The 15,142-nt window shown below is 37.5% G+C and overlaps 1 protein-coding gene across 4 annotated transcripts in view; it reads left to right on the top strand.

The window, feature by feature from the left end:
• The window catches only part of LOC128203565 (uncharacterized), a 34,119-nt gene that overhangs the window by 1,116 nt on the left and 17,861 nt on the right, over positions 1-15,142 (top strand). For 2 of the 4 annotated variants that reach the window (XM_052905033.1, XM_052905034.1), the window contains exons 2-10: positions 6,279-6,429; positions 7,210-7,268; positions 7,913-8,044; positions 10,078-10,161; positions 10,810-10,970; positions 12,189-12,251; positions 13,451-13,554; positions 14,225-14,312; positions 14,970-15,064. In XM_052905033.1, coding sequence (XP_052760993.1) covers positions 6,428-6,429; positions 7,210-7,268; positions 7,913-8,044; positions 10,078-10,161; positions 10,810-10,970; positions 12,189-12,251; positions 13,451-13,554; positions 14,225-14,231 — 612 coding nt within the window. In that variant the 5' untranslated portion in view covers positions 6,279-6,427 and the 3' untranslated portion in view covers positions 14,232-14,312; positions 14,970-15,064. Of the gene's footprint in view, positions 1-5,591; positions 5,827-6,278; positions 6,430-7,209; positions 7,269-7,910; positions 8,045-8,374; positions 8,472-10,077; positions 10,162-10,809; positions 10,971-12,188; positions 12,252-13,450; positions 13,555-14,224; positions 14,313-14,969; positions 15,065-15,142 lie in introns of those variants that run through there. The other 2 variants (XM_052905035.1, XM_052905036.1) reach the window with 2 other exon arrangements.

Here is a 15,142-nt window from a genome sequence, read left to right as displayed (position 1 = left end):
AATTTCAATATTTTTAAAACACCCGCAGGGCTCTCGCGAGGGGGCGACTTGGGCGAAGTGGTCGCCTAAAATTCCCAGACTTTGCCCATTTGTATAATCAAAGCGACATTGACTTCGCCGAAAAATTTAGCACATTGTAAATCTGTCAATCAGCGAGTATTTGGCCACTGTCCCATTAGTCAAAACATCGCAATAAGCCATTCATACAAATTGGTAATCTCCTAATCCGATAATTGGGCCGTGTCACCAAAACATCGCCAGTAGGCGGAGCTATTGAAAGTTAACCAATCAGAATGTACAGTGAGACGACCCTGATCAAATGATATAAGATTGTTAAAAATAAGATAGTAAAGGCGACATAATTATGAAAAATCGTGTCAAACATAAATGAAGTTAAAAAGTAATTAATATATGTATTGAATAAACAATGCAAGACATTTAAACATTGTTGCTTTTGAAGCAGACGGTCATAGCCATCTCGGGCCATCGGCAAGTAGGCGCTAAGAAAATCAATAACATGACGTATCACCAAATATTTGATTGGTTTTAATGAAATGTTTATGATAAAAATTGATTTGTAAACACAAAAAATATTATTTTTTTGCTTTATGTAGAGTTTACTTACAGTAATTTTCTCCTGTCACAGTTACGATGTCCAAAAAAAAATCAACCTCCCATTATGTATTGGTAAATTTTTCATCAAGCACACTGATTTAAATGTCATTTGGTTCTTAAATGTCAGCATATTTAAAATTATTTAGCCAGAGACAAGTAAACAACAGCATAGCTGAATTTGACATTCGTACCCTATCCCGAACGTACCAAAACAAGATTCGTCCCCCTACTATATTGACAGTTCATTTATATTAGGTCATTTTGATTATTTCAAATCCTTAGCTGTCTTTTTTTGGTTTCATTTTAGATGCTTTTTTGAGATAAACTATGTGACATTGACAAATACACTTTTGCTGAGCCAAAAATGATACATTATTTTATGAACATTTTATACAGTTCTGGCAATCAATTTTAATGTGAATATAATCTTAGGTGAGTTGTATGGCATAGTTTTTGTATCAGTTGTTACAAAAAGTATCACTTCTCCATAAAGTCTTCCCACTTCTCCCTAAATTGACTGAAGGGAGAAGTCACTTCTCCCAAAATTCTCAGCCTAGTGAGAGCCCTGCACCCCCGTTTTTTTGCACATTTCCGTTAAGACGTTAGGGATTGGAAGAATCTAAGTTATTTTATGCTAGAAAGTTGGTAGGAGTGACCCCTTTGCACTCCTACGCACAGGGTACAGAAGGTAGAAAAATCAGCTCTTTGTATGCTTATCAAAGAATGCTCACCATGAGCCAATTTGTGACCACTGTGCGCAAGAGTGAGACATTGTTTATATTATAATATGCAAATACAATTAAGAAGCTGTATAAGCGAGTTGTGTCTTGTCTCAATCGCTACAATGAAGTCAATAAACGATCCTGGCAGTTATCAGCTAAGGTCCCGACCATAGTGGTCCGGCTTTTCTCAAACATCAGTCCCGGCAGTAACAAGCTATAGAGTCCCGACCTCAGAAGTGGCGGCTTTTCTCAATCATCAGTCCCGGCAGTAACAAGCTATAGAGTCCCGACCTCAGAAGTGGCGGCTTTTCTCAATCATCGGTCCCGGCTGGAACAAGCTATAGATTCCCGACCTCAGAAGTGGCGGCTTTTCTCAATCATCGGTCCCGGCAGTAACAAGCTATAGATTCCCGACCTCAGAAGTGGCGGCTTTTCTCAATCATCGGTCCCGGCAGTAACAAGCTATAGAGTCCCGACCTCAGAAGTGGCGGCTTTTCTCAATCATCAGTCCCGGCAGTAACAAGCTATAGAGTTCCGACCTCAGAAGTGGCGGCTTTTCTCAATCATCAGTCCCGGCAGTAACAAGCTATAGAGTCCCGACCTCAGAAGTGGCGGCTTTTCTCAATCATCAGTCCCGGCAGTAACAAGCTATAGAGTCCCGACCTCAGAAGTGGCGGCTTTTCTCAATCATCAGTCCCGGCAGTAACAAGCTATAGAGTCCCGACCTCAGAAGTGGCGGCTTTTCTCAATCATCAGTCCCGGCAGTAACAAGCTATAGAGTCCCGACCTCAGAAGTGGCGGCTTTTCTCAATCATCAGTCCCGGCAGTAACAAGCTATAGAGTCCCGACCTCAGAAGTGGCGGCTTTTCTCAATCATCAGTCCCGGCAGTAACAAGCTATAGAGTTCCGACCTCAGAAGTGGCGGCTTTTCTCAATCATCAGTCCCGGCAGTAACAAGCTATAGAGTTCCGACCTCAGAAGTGGCGGCTTTTCTCAAAAATCGATCCCGGCAGGTACAAGCTATAAGGTCTCAACCTCAACGGTCCGGGCTATATCCAATTAGCATTATGGACAGTTATCAGTAGAAGACCCGGCTTATTCAAAGATATCCCAGGTCGTTGTAGTTAATATTAACCTTAGGCCAAATAGAAAAATAGGTCCGTTTCAGGTAACACTACCGACTCTATTTTTTCCCGCCGACCCTAACCTATTTTTCCCTGAAAAAAATGTGATTTGGGTACGAAAAGCATTTGTTACGAAATGTATACGAAAAGTTGACAATATTAGAGTTGGATTTCCGATTGTATTTACTGTATTCACCTAAGAGTTCGGACACCTTAAAAAATAATTAATTTTTTTCGCTGTCCGAATTTATTGAAAATAACCAATTTCACATTTTATCTCCATGTATGTTAAACCTGCCTTTTTTCTTCGTGTCTGCATTTTGCCACTATTTAATTTATCCGTAGTTATTGATGGTTATAATGCCTTTAAGTGTAACTCCTTCATCAAGTTAATTAAAATCCCATTCAACACCATTTTATACATGCATTGAAATGAATAAACACCTTCTATCAGCTTCAGATCAAACAGTCACACTGTGTGATGTCACATAACTCACAGTTATACCCACAAGGATTTCGTGGAAAGCATGGATATTGTTATGCAGGTTTTCGATTGTAACTTAAGTATTGCATTTCTAACTTTAATTCATCACATTAAATAGTTACCTGTATCATTGAATGTTTTTTTTTAATTGTTCTATTGATGTTTCAATGAGTATTACTGTACGATTGTTCCTTCATAAAGTCTATATTATAAGTGTGGTACAAGTTTCAAAGTTTATTGGCGGATCGTTTTACAAACATGTCATGTCTGTGTTTTCTTAATCCCTTGATTGCCCTTGTTTTATCTTTAATCCTCTATTATATATATCACACTTCCTTTTCAACAGGCAATAACTCGTTTAGGATGGGTTGTAACTAATTAACTTGTCACAGTGATGTATACGGTTAGGTAATCTAGCCAGGCAAAAACATTCTAAGGATAAAGATCAATAATCTTTGTCTGTGAGACTTAGTAACTGTAAAAGTCATAACTGTAAATGTCATAATCGATGTCCTTTGGGTGTCCGAAAATTAGGTAGTCACTACGCAAAATAAATTATTTTTGAAATTAATAATGGGTGTCCGAATTTTTAGAGTTTCCAAACTCTAAGGTGAATTACGGGTAGTTTGTGCTTGTGTGACAGGTATATTTCAATTCTTGAACTTTATTTTCTTGTCAGATACAAATGTGTCAGATACTGACTTTTGGATTGATATGTCAGACTTAAGTGTTCAATTTTGGCAATAAAACCTGCATGTTACTTGTTCTTCAAACCTGAACCCCCAGGTCCTCTTGACAGCATTGAGGTTTCCTTGGCTGATGGCTTATATGGTAAATTTGCTGTCCCACTCTCCATGTAATTATGTAACAGGCAGGTGAGCATGTGATTGAAAGCAAAAGGGTGCATAAAGAAAAGTAAAACTGTTCCTGGAAAGTCTTTAATAATAAAAGAGTGGTGTACCATAACTTAGTTGAAATCCAACTATCATTGTCAAAGTATTTAACCAGACAAATAAAGATTGTTTCCTTTGAAGCATGGAACATGTTAAAAAAAACTGCTGATAAACCTGAAAATTGATTACTTTTATTTTTGGTACAGTCTGAGTCAACAGTTACTGAAATCGATATATCAAAAAATATATAAATAAAAAAATATTCCGACCTACCTACCCTATTTTTTATGGCAGCGTTACCTGAAACGCACATATTTTTTATTTGGCCTAAGTGAATTAAATGTGAGTAAAAGTGAGTTAAATGACTATAATTATATATTTGTTCGCTCTTCGTTCGCTCCTCTTTTTATACGCCCGAAGGGTCGTATTATGTTATGGCGTCCATCCGTCTGTCCGTCCGTTAGCAATTCCGTGTCCGGGCCATAACTTGGTAACTAATAAAGCGATTTTCAAATAACTTTATACAAATCATCACTACATTAAAAGGATGTGGCGCGCAATTTCCAGGTCCATACCTCAAAGACTAGAATCACCATGGGGGTGCGTTAGCAAATCCGTGTCCGGGCCACAACTTGGTCACTAATAAAGTCATTTTCAAATAACTTTATACCAAGCATCATTACATTAAAAGGATGTGTCGCGCGCAATTTCCAGGTCCATACCACAAACACTAGAATCACCATGGGGGGGGGGGACGTTAGCAATTCCATGTCCAGGCCATAACTGGGTTACTACTAAAGCAATTTTCAAATAACTTTATACAAATCATCTCTACATTAAAAGGATTTGTCAAGCATGCTTTCCAGGTCCGTACCTCAAAGGCTAATTTCACTGGGGGGCGTTAGCAATTCCATGTCCGGGCCATAACTTGGTAACTAATAAAGCGATTTTCAAATAACTTTATACAAATCATCACTACATTAAAAGGATGTGTCTCGCGCAATTTCCAGGTCCATACCTCAAAGACTCGAATCACCATGGGGGTGCGTTAGCAAATCCGTGTCCGGGCCACAACTTGGTCACTAATAAAGTCATTTTCAAATAACTTTATACAAAGCATCATTACATTAAAAGGATGTGTCACGCACAATTTCCAGGTCCATACCTCAAACACTAGAATCACCATGGGGGGGGGACGTTAGCAATTCCATGTCCAGGCCATAACTGGGTTACTACTAAAGCAATTTTCAAAGGTTTTTATTAGCACTGCTAACTTAAGTATCATTAAAGTTTCAATATTGGAAGTTTAAGCCTTTGTTGTAAACACTTCACACCTAGTAAGCAGTATACTAGCATAACCTAAATGTTTATTAAAGACCTCAAACCGAATCTTCTTCGGGCGTATAATGCTCCGTTTCGCGGTGCTCTTGTTTGCTAAATGCAAAACAAATATTTTTATTATTATTTCCCTCACTCGCCCCATTATCTTTTGGAAAAAATCCGATAAACAAGTAATCAATTTGGTTTTTATTTTTTTATTTCAAACAGTTGCAATCAAACTCAAACTCATCTTTATATATATTCCTTGACTAAGCCCAATAAGGCGGGAGATATCAATTCAACGAATTTGCTTGTTCTTACTGTCTCCATGGCTACCGACAGACCAATGATCTGGGCGCCATAGCGTGCCTTCTACCCATGTTCATCCGATGTAGTCTACCAGATCAAGTATATGCTTACTCTCTCACTCCAGAGCCTGATCCCTTCATGTGAGGAAGGCAGGCCTCACATGCTCGGCGTGTAGGTAGGGAGCAGCTTCCTGACAAAGTGGTATACTCCTCCCTTCTGAGTATAGGCTGGTGCCAAGCCCAGACGTGTTACCTTCTGGTATACCCGCTGAGACCAGTGGAAGCTATGTGTACAGCCCTTCACATCGGTGTTGGGAAATACTTCCCGGACTGCTTGCCATGCCGCAGCTTCAAAATATAGTATGAACCACTCCACAATTGGATCACCCAGCCGATCCCTCATCTCATGTCGGACGGCTACATAGTTATCTTTTGGTTCTGTTGGTCGTTACTAGTTTCTGGCGATGGAGGTTGACTGCTGGGGCGACGTTCTCAGGATTGGGAGGGTTTGGTCCATCTGTTTGCATGATTTAGGTTCACACGCATGCGCAATGCGCTGCGCGTGTTGATCCCCCACGTGCAAGTGTGTGTACAAAATGAAAAAAATAATTTTAAACATTAATTAATAATAAAAGTTACTTATGTGTCTCGGTATGAACTTCAACTTTTGATTGCCTAGTGACCATATATAGTTGAATTGCAGTACTTTCTTTATGAAGATCTAAACCGGAAACCGCTTCTCAACCAGTAGCTTGACATTTAAATAACAATAAACATTACAAAAGTGGTAACTTTAATTTCGCTCTTTTCAGAAAGGACAACCTGGCCCTCCCCCATGGTGCAAGGCCAGACTAGCAGCCCCAGTGTGGATAAGTCATGAAAGAAGCGACTCACACAGAAAGATGTGCAACATGCTCAGAGGAACGCTTGTGGAGTAGCAGTGTTTCTGCTTTATTTTGACATGTTGGTTCTTTATCTTCCTTTTCTTTTTTGTAACACATTCATTTTATTAAAAGAAAAGGGTAGTCTAAAATAATAGACATATTATATGGGATTCTTATATTCCCTAACAAAACAGGTTGTCGTGAAGGATTTGCCATATAAAAAATCGTAGAAAAATCTGGCAACATACAATTAGTTAAGAGTAGTAGGGATAAACAAGCCTGTATCCTTCCAATAGTTTGTGGTGCAGTATTTTCAACAAGCCGGCTGGCGGGCTGCAAACTTTGTATACTGGTCTTCTTTGTTAACTGTTTCATATTAATGAATGGCTGTTTCATGAAAAATAAATCTTCAATGTACAGTATTTATTTTATTCTTTTAAAATGCCTCTCTCGAATATGTTGGTGTTGTTCACTTCAATTTGAACATTGTTAAAGTGCAAAATCTTTGAACTTAGCCATAACCCGAAAACCATGTAAGATACGCAGATGAAACTTGGAACACATGTTGCAACAGACATACGAATACAACTAAATACATGAAGGCATATAATTCGAGCTTTATTGATAATTGAGTAATGCTGTTTGACTTAAACTACTTAAACAACAACAGCAAAGCTTTGTTTTTCGATCCATGGCACTCTTGTTTCTTTAAAATGTTATATATGATAAATATGCAATAACGTACTGTGATCTTGTTTATGAATCATTGAAATTTATATAACTTTACATTGACTGCATTTTGTTTATCATATATAAGTTTCTAACCATATTTGCATATGTATGTACCTTTTTTCTTCAGGAACATTTTCTTTCTGAGTGCAGTACTGCAGATTGGCAGGACAGTCTTCTGGTATATAGGTACAGAAGTCATTGTAATAAGTCTTTTGTATGAACGAGCTTTAATTCTTAGATTATAAGTCCTTTTATTTAAAATCCAGAGTTTGAGCAAACCCAGTTAAGTTAACCAGTGAAGGGTTTGCGGGATTGTGCTTATTCCAACCACTGGGTACAGGATATTTTCTGTGGCTTTTTGACTAGCATTGGCATGGTAAAAAAAAAATCGAAAAAACTTTCACTAGTACCTAAAAATCCATAAAACAGTCATCATATTAGACTTGAGTATAGAAGCTGAGGGCATTTTATTTGCTTATTACAAATAGCATGTATTTTTGTTTTCAATGTTTTACAAGTGCGTATTAAATGATGTTTGTGTGTAAATCATAATAGAGATAGATGATAACATATTTTATGAGTAATTTAATGCAGTATTGCTTTGCAAGAAAGCTGTTTTTGGGCATCTAAAAGATTAAAATTTATACAGATCATTCAGACAAAACCTTCTGATGAAAAAGGTAGCAGTCAATAAAAAAATCCTTTTGAAATGAAAAGGTGCACTGAACTATAATAAATTTCTGAACAGCGTTTTAAAGATGAATCAAATAAAACAAAGGCACATCCACCATATTCTTCTGATGGTTTAAGTACTGCCATGTTTGTTTCAGAGGTGTCGTTAATTGTCGTGCTAGTATTCAGTATTGTCTCCGATGTGTTCAAATGCCTCTCGTACTATGTCTTCAACAACAAACTGGAAGTCACTCAGATACAGAAGCGACTCCTTGGGGTCAAGGACAATGGTATGGTTAATGTTCAAGGTTGCGTAAAGTCTTTATGGTGTTTTCAAAATGTTGTGGTTAGTTTCTTAATCTCATGTTTTTCACCCAGTTCCATTTAGGGTGTTGGTGATGCTTTCATATAGCATTAATTACTGCAGCATGTCTAAACAGGGCAATTATTCGTACACCCATATTTCTGTTTATGAAATATCACAGTAGATAAACAACACTTAATGTGTCTCTTCTATTTGTTACAGTAACTTACTGAGATATCGTAACCATTTAAAATAAAACTTCGAGGTGCGTGCAAAATTATTTCTATATATTACTAAAGAGCATGTACCATTCCAGCCTGTCGCCCATTCGCAGCTCTGCTCCATGGCAAGAATAGCCTGGTATTCTCCAGTAGTACTCCATCTAGCTCTCATACTGCTTATAGTCCGTCCAGGTATGATCACTCGTAATTTTATGCACTCAAGCTTGTTCAATCACCCTCCTCACAACTTAAAACACTAGTTGTCCTCTTAGCTGTCAAATAAGGGTCCTGTGTCACAGTTCTATACACTAGCAAATGTGAAATAACCAGAGTTACATTCTGTTTGTGTACTATGCCCCAAAACCTTTCATGACTGAAACCCTTATTTGGGCCAACACTGATGGATAGGCCAGTGCATACACCCCCCAGCTAGCTCATGTGCTGCGTACCTTTCTCTCAAGTAATTGACTCATGATGGTTGTTGTACAGTGAGGGATGAGGTACATGCAGGCTTTTTACAATGTTCATACATGTAATGTCTTAGAAATCTTTTTTTTTTTCAACAGTACAGTTTTTGGTGTGAGGCGGTCACCTATGCTAAGAGTGGTAACCTTTGTTATTGTGGACTATTTCTGACGTTGATCATCAATTATCTGACAAAAATAAGAATTGAATTGATAAATCAAAGAGATGGCGACAGTTAAAATGAAAGAGAGGGATAGTTATGCACTTGGCTTTGTCATGAACTTGCAATGCTCTTGGCGTTGTCTTGAACTTTTGGTGTTCTTGGCGTTGTCATGGACTTGTGATGTTCTTGGCGTTGTCATGGACTTGTGGTGCTCTTGGCGTTGTCATGGACTTGTGGTGCTCTTGGCGTTGTCATGGACTTGTTGTGTTCTTGGCGTTGTCATGGACTTGTGATGTTCTTGGCGTTGTTATGGACTTGTTGTGTTCTTGGCGTTGTCTTGAACTTGTGAAGTTTTTGGCATTGTCATCGACTTGTGGTGCCCTTGGCGTTGTCATGGACTTTTGATGTTCTTGGCGTTGTCATGGACTTGTGGTGTTCTTGGCGTTGTCATGGACTTGTGGTGTTCTTGGCGTTGTCATGGACTTGTAGTGTTCTTGGCGTTGTCATGGACTTGTGGTGTTCTTGGCGTTGTCATGGACTTGTGGTGTTCTTGGCGTTGTCATGGACTTGTGGTGTTCTTGGCGTTGTCATGGACTTGTTGTGTTCTTGGCGTTGTCATGGACTTGTGGTGCTCTTGGCGTTGTCATGGACTTGTGATGTTCTTGGCGTTGTCATGGACTTGTTGTGTTCTTGGCGTTGTCTTGAACTTGTGATGTTCTTGGCGTTGTCATGGACTTGTGGTGCCCTTGGCGTTGTCATGGACTTGTAATGTTCTTGGCGTTGTCATGGACTTGTGATGTTCTTGGCGTTGTCATGGACTTGTGGTGTTCTTGGCGTTGTCATGGACTTGTGGTGTTCTTGGCGTTGTCATGGACTTGTGGTGTTCTTGGCGTTGTCATGGACTTGTGGTGTTCTTGGCGTTGTCATGGACTTGTTGTGTTCTTGGCGTTGTCATGGACTTGTTGTGTTCTTGGCGTTGTCATGAACTTGTGGTGTTCTTGGCGTTGTCATGGACTTTAGGCGTTCTAAGTGTAGTCATGGACTTGCAATGATCTTGGCATTGTCATGGTCTTGCAATGGTCTTTGCATTGTCAGGGACTTGTGGTGTTCTTAGCGTTGTCAATTTTCTTTGTATTTTTATTTGTTTAATCAACCGCATCAAATTTTCAGCGCCATCTGACAAGATGACAGACTTACAGTCCCTGTCAGTGTACCTAAAGGAGCAAGATGAGAAAGGCTACAAGGCAGCTCTCGGTAAGTCCGCGGGTCATGAAGCCTTACTTTATATTGTTGCTTAGCTGTTTCCTTATTAATTCAGACTTTAAAGTGGGCTCACTTTTACCTTCTTCGTCTTTGAAAAGCCCTACTCTTTCTACTTTTTTGGTTGAATAATAAAATACAAGTGTTTTATAAAAATGCTCTTAGAATGGCTTAAAATGCGGGAAATGAAGCACTCAATTTCAAAATATTGGCATGCCACCAACTTTCCCTAGCTCGCCAGTTACTTTAAGATTTGTGCAAGTTCAACACAAAGATCTTTAGAATCTTGAGAAAAATGTAAATGTTTATCAACATAACACTGATGGAAATGTTCAGTAGTCATTACTTTCTTTTAAAAAAAGCTTTGTAGTTTTTGGTCACTTGAAAGCCTGTATTATGTACGATGCAGCGATGCATTTATTCTGCATATCATCTAGGGTTAGCATTATTTGATTTTAATGAAAATTGCTGTTTGGTTGTCAATAACTGAATTATTATTAAAACTACCGCATTGAGATTAAAACTTGCAACTTTAAATATACCTTGTTTTAAGAAAATAATCCTTTAAAAATCCATAAAAACAATTGATTCTGAAAATCAAAAAACGATGCATTGGTTGATAAGATGTTCACTTTATCACAGGTTGCCAGGACATGTCGCTGAACAGTTCATCATTCTGGAGTTATGGCCGTCCAAGCCTGGACCTGAGCCACGTGTTCCGTAATAACCAGTTCCAGCTCGCCAGTCAATCCCAACAGAGCCATAAGTCGTGGACGAATGATAGCGATAATTTGGGAGAAGAGGTAATATACAATATCGAGACAGGGTTTTAGTGGGGACTATCTTTTATGAAGGATTATAAACTTTTGTGAACAAAGAGCTGTCAAGTCCATCTCAAGCTAATTGTTTAGTTTATTATAAAAGGCCACCAACCCAAAATACATAGAATACATCATAAATGCATTAATACTTGAGTCATGGAAATGCATCTGACAGTAAAATCATAATTTTATGATACATAAATATTTAATTGGATTACTTCCCTTTAACTGTTAAATATTCTATAAAAGAGATGAATTTGTGTAATGTTTATAAATGGTTTGATTCCAAATGACTCTGGAATGCATTACATCTGTGCTTTTAGATAATCACTTGAAGACATAATGTGAACGTCCATCAGTATGTATTTTACAAATAAAAAGAAACATTGTATTCACAGTCTAAAACAGTAATATCTCATTATCATGCCATATGAAATTCAATTATTGAATTGTCTCTTTGGTTGCATGTATGCACAAATAAGTCAATAAATCAGTAACTACTTGATTTATTGCATTGAAATATTATCCATATACTGCCCTTTTATTATTTGACTCAGGCATGCTGGTTAAGGTTTTTCATGTTAAGTAAATTTAACAGTAATCCACGCCTGTTTCACTAAAACTTTGCAATCCTTAAACTTAAAAGCGGCAGAGTTGTCCAGTGTGATGTCTTTCTGACAGCTCTTGTTTAAGATTAAACTTCCAACTTATCTTTAGCTTATGAGTGGTTTCCAAGACAATTCTGGACAAACAGAAGTACCATGTATTCACAAACGGATTTAGTTTTAACATATATACCACAGACAGGTAAACAGGACTAACAGGTAATTTATTATATATGAACCAAAACTGGCTGAAATTTGCCGTATAGCAAAAATTAATTGAGGAAGTTACATTTTCTGCATCGAATATAAAAAACCCAGCTGATATAATTATCTTTAAATTGTATAGATTACTGCGGATCACTAGTGTGTCAATGAAACTTTCCGTTTAGTAAAGATTTGAAGGTTAACAACTTTGTTTCTTAAAGCAGAAGTTCCGTATGATAGGCCAAATATTTATGTTGTGGTTTTGATTTCTTGTGTGGTCAATTTTATGATGGGACTGTCCCTTTTATCCGCTTATACAACTTTGTCCTCCCTATGTCCTTGCATATAGATATGTTTCAACTACTTGAAATGTACTAGTTGCATGTTTCAGGTCTGGAGGCCTCTGGGAGTGACAGATGACGACCTGTTCCTCTGGATTGAGCGCCTCAGAAAGGTCTGTATCACAAGAGCAATGATTCTTCTTTATATTGACACTCACTTGATCTCAGTTTAAGGCCACTAGCCAAAGGTACAAATATAAACATAATACATATTATAAGAGGCATAAATATATGTTGCTTCTTAATCGCAGGCCTGGACCATTCTGTTACAAGGTAGAACTCATTTCTCCTGACCTCCATGTTTGCATTTATTTAAGAAATAAAAAAAAACTTTCTTTATTGGCTATTTTCCAAATTGCAGACTAGAAAATCACTGAATCATCCCAGACTAAAAGTAGAAAAAGAAACCGATTGTATTCATTTAATCACTGTGAACAACATTGTGGAGATGTGGATTTTATTAGGTACTCTGAAATAACCTTGGTATCGCTGTCAGCCTAGTTATTGTCAGTGTTGTTGTGTCAAAACTTTTAACTTTCAAGATTCTCAAATGAAACTTGATAGACATGTTGCCAGAAACAATATGCAAATATTGCAATTTGCCAATATAATATTCATCAAAGGCAGCTCTATCAAACAAAAGGCTACAGTTGGGTGAAGTAAAAAGGAGGTAGGGGCCATTAAAGGGCAGTATGGCTCTCATCCCTCCTATTTAGGCATAGCTGGATCACTGGCAAACAATATACACATAAATAGCAAAGAACATAACTCTTGTTTCAATACTTATTAAGTTATGCCCCTTGTTCAAGTGAAAAAAGAGCAAAAGGAACAAGTTTTGGCGTTTACTCTGCAGAGCTCTAGTTTGTTTGAAACCTGTACTGTATATCTTCGTGCCACACAGCTGCTTTTATATTAAGTTGTATGAAGATGCCTAAGGGTACAATTCAGTACAAGATTTGGAGAAGACCACTCTAACCTTAATATGATGGTCCCCTATCTAGATTGTACGTCCAATCAGGAATACCTGGTCAAGAGGATTAAGGGTAGGCATCTTTTCTACTCTTGGCCATCGTGATACATATACCTAACCTCAATATGATGGTCCCCTATCTATCAAGAGGATTAAAGCTAGACATCTAATGTACTGTTGGCCATCGTAAAACATTTATACCTAACCTCAATATGATGATACCTTATCTATCAATAGGATAAAGTGTAGACATCTAGTCTTCTGTTTAGCTCAGTGGGCTATAATGCGAAAATAAATTCATAAAACACATCATATAGGATAAATACCATTGTACATTTTCAGAGTTGGGAAGTGATGGGTGTGTCAGCGAGTTCTTGTGGAATCGAGGTGGTGGTGGGGGCCAGTATGGGAAACCATGGAGCGAACATTTGCCCACAGATACTCAGGTGAGAACTTCAACTCCATTCAGGTTAGAACATTTACTTGGTATGGTTCCCTCGGTTGAAAAATCTTCACTTTGGAGAGAACTTTCACTCGGATGAGAACCTTCCCTTGGGTGAGAACATTCACTCGGATGAGAACCTTCACTTTGGTGAGAATTTTCGCTCGGATAAAATCTATCACTCAGTGAGAGCTTTCACTCAGATGAGAACCTTCACTCAGTGAGAACATTCACTTGGGTCTGAACCTTCACTTTGGTGAGAAGTTTTGCTCGGATGAGAACCTTCGCTTGGGTGTAAACTTTAACTCGGATGAAAGCTCGTTTTTTTGCCAGGTTTTAAAAAGGGCAGTGTGCTGTATGAAGGGACAGGGTGCTTAGGGTGGAAAGGGAATATTGTATTGGACTGTGTTGAACCTTAATATTATGAATTTGACAAAAACAGTTAGAATTGTGTTTACGTAAACAGTTTCAGAAGCTCCAACTACCATAGATACCAAGTGTGGATATATTTATTAGCATAAAATAAGTTTTTTAACATAATAAAGCAATTACTTTATTATCTATAGCATTCAATTCTGAAGGCAGAAGGGTACCCAAGTTGGTCTCCATGAGGACAGGCTGCAACACTAATATCTTTTAAGTTAAAACCTAACTTTTATACAATTTTTTTCCAGTTTGTGATGCACATGTTCTGCACATACCTGGCTTCCCCGGGCCTAAGGTACCCCAATGGCCACTTCCTCAAGACTCCAGATAAACCTAGTAAGGATATGTAGCCTTAGATACTTTGACAACCAGGTTCATCAATGTGTTTTGAAATGTCGAACAACTCATCATTTTCCACTTGTTAAATCATTAATATAGTAGTAGTGTCTGATTTTTTTTAATTATTTTATGTTTTCAAAGTTAGAAAAGCATAAAAATGCCAATATAGTTACATTGTAAATATGATGTTGTTATGGTCAAACATGTAATTATGTCATAATGTGTATATACCTTCTCTAAATAAAGATATTATTATTATTATTATTATTATTATTATTATTATTATTATAGGACAAACATTTTCTTTTCATCATTTCAAGAGAGTAATAATGCTGTAAATTAGCATTCAATTTTATAAATTCCTCACAAGTTCTTCGTTTTGTTATTCAAACAGTACACTACGGAAATATTGCGATATATCACAGTGCTTTTTTCCCATCAATACCCATCCTTTGTGGTAGCCAATGTTTACCAATGTCAGTTATATATTAAGTGTGTCTCATAAAGTCAAATGCTTGATTGCTCAACTTGCTCATTTTCTATAATAAAATAGTTTTGTTAGTACGGTAATTAAGAATTTTTTTATAAAAATACTTTTTTTTCTATCTTGAAATGAAATATGTTATTAAAATGCCATGGTGCCCATTATTTCAGACCTGGAGAAGGAAAACTTACTTCTATACCAGACCAGCATTAACCCACCACATTTCCAAGTGGTCATTAGAGACACTGTGTTCAACCTGCCCAAGGTATTCTATAGCTTATTAGTGTCCTATTATATTTTTTATTATTTTCATCTTCTTTTGAAGAAAAAAAGTTTGGTACTG

Source organism: Mya arenaria, chromosome 9 (assembly GCF_026914265.1).
Source record: "Mya arenaria isolate MELC-2E11 chromosome 9, ASM2691426v1".
Lineage (NCBI taxonomy): Eukaryota > Metazoa > Mollusca > Bivalvia > Myida > Myidae > Mya > Mya arenaria.
This window is presented reverse-complemented; position numbering and strand designations above follow the sequence as displayed.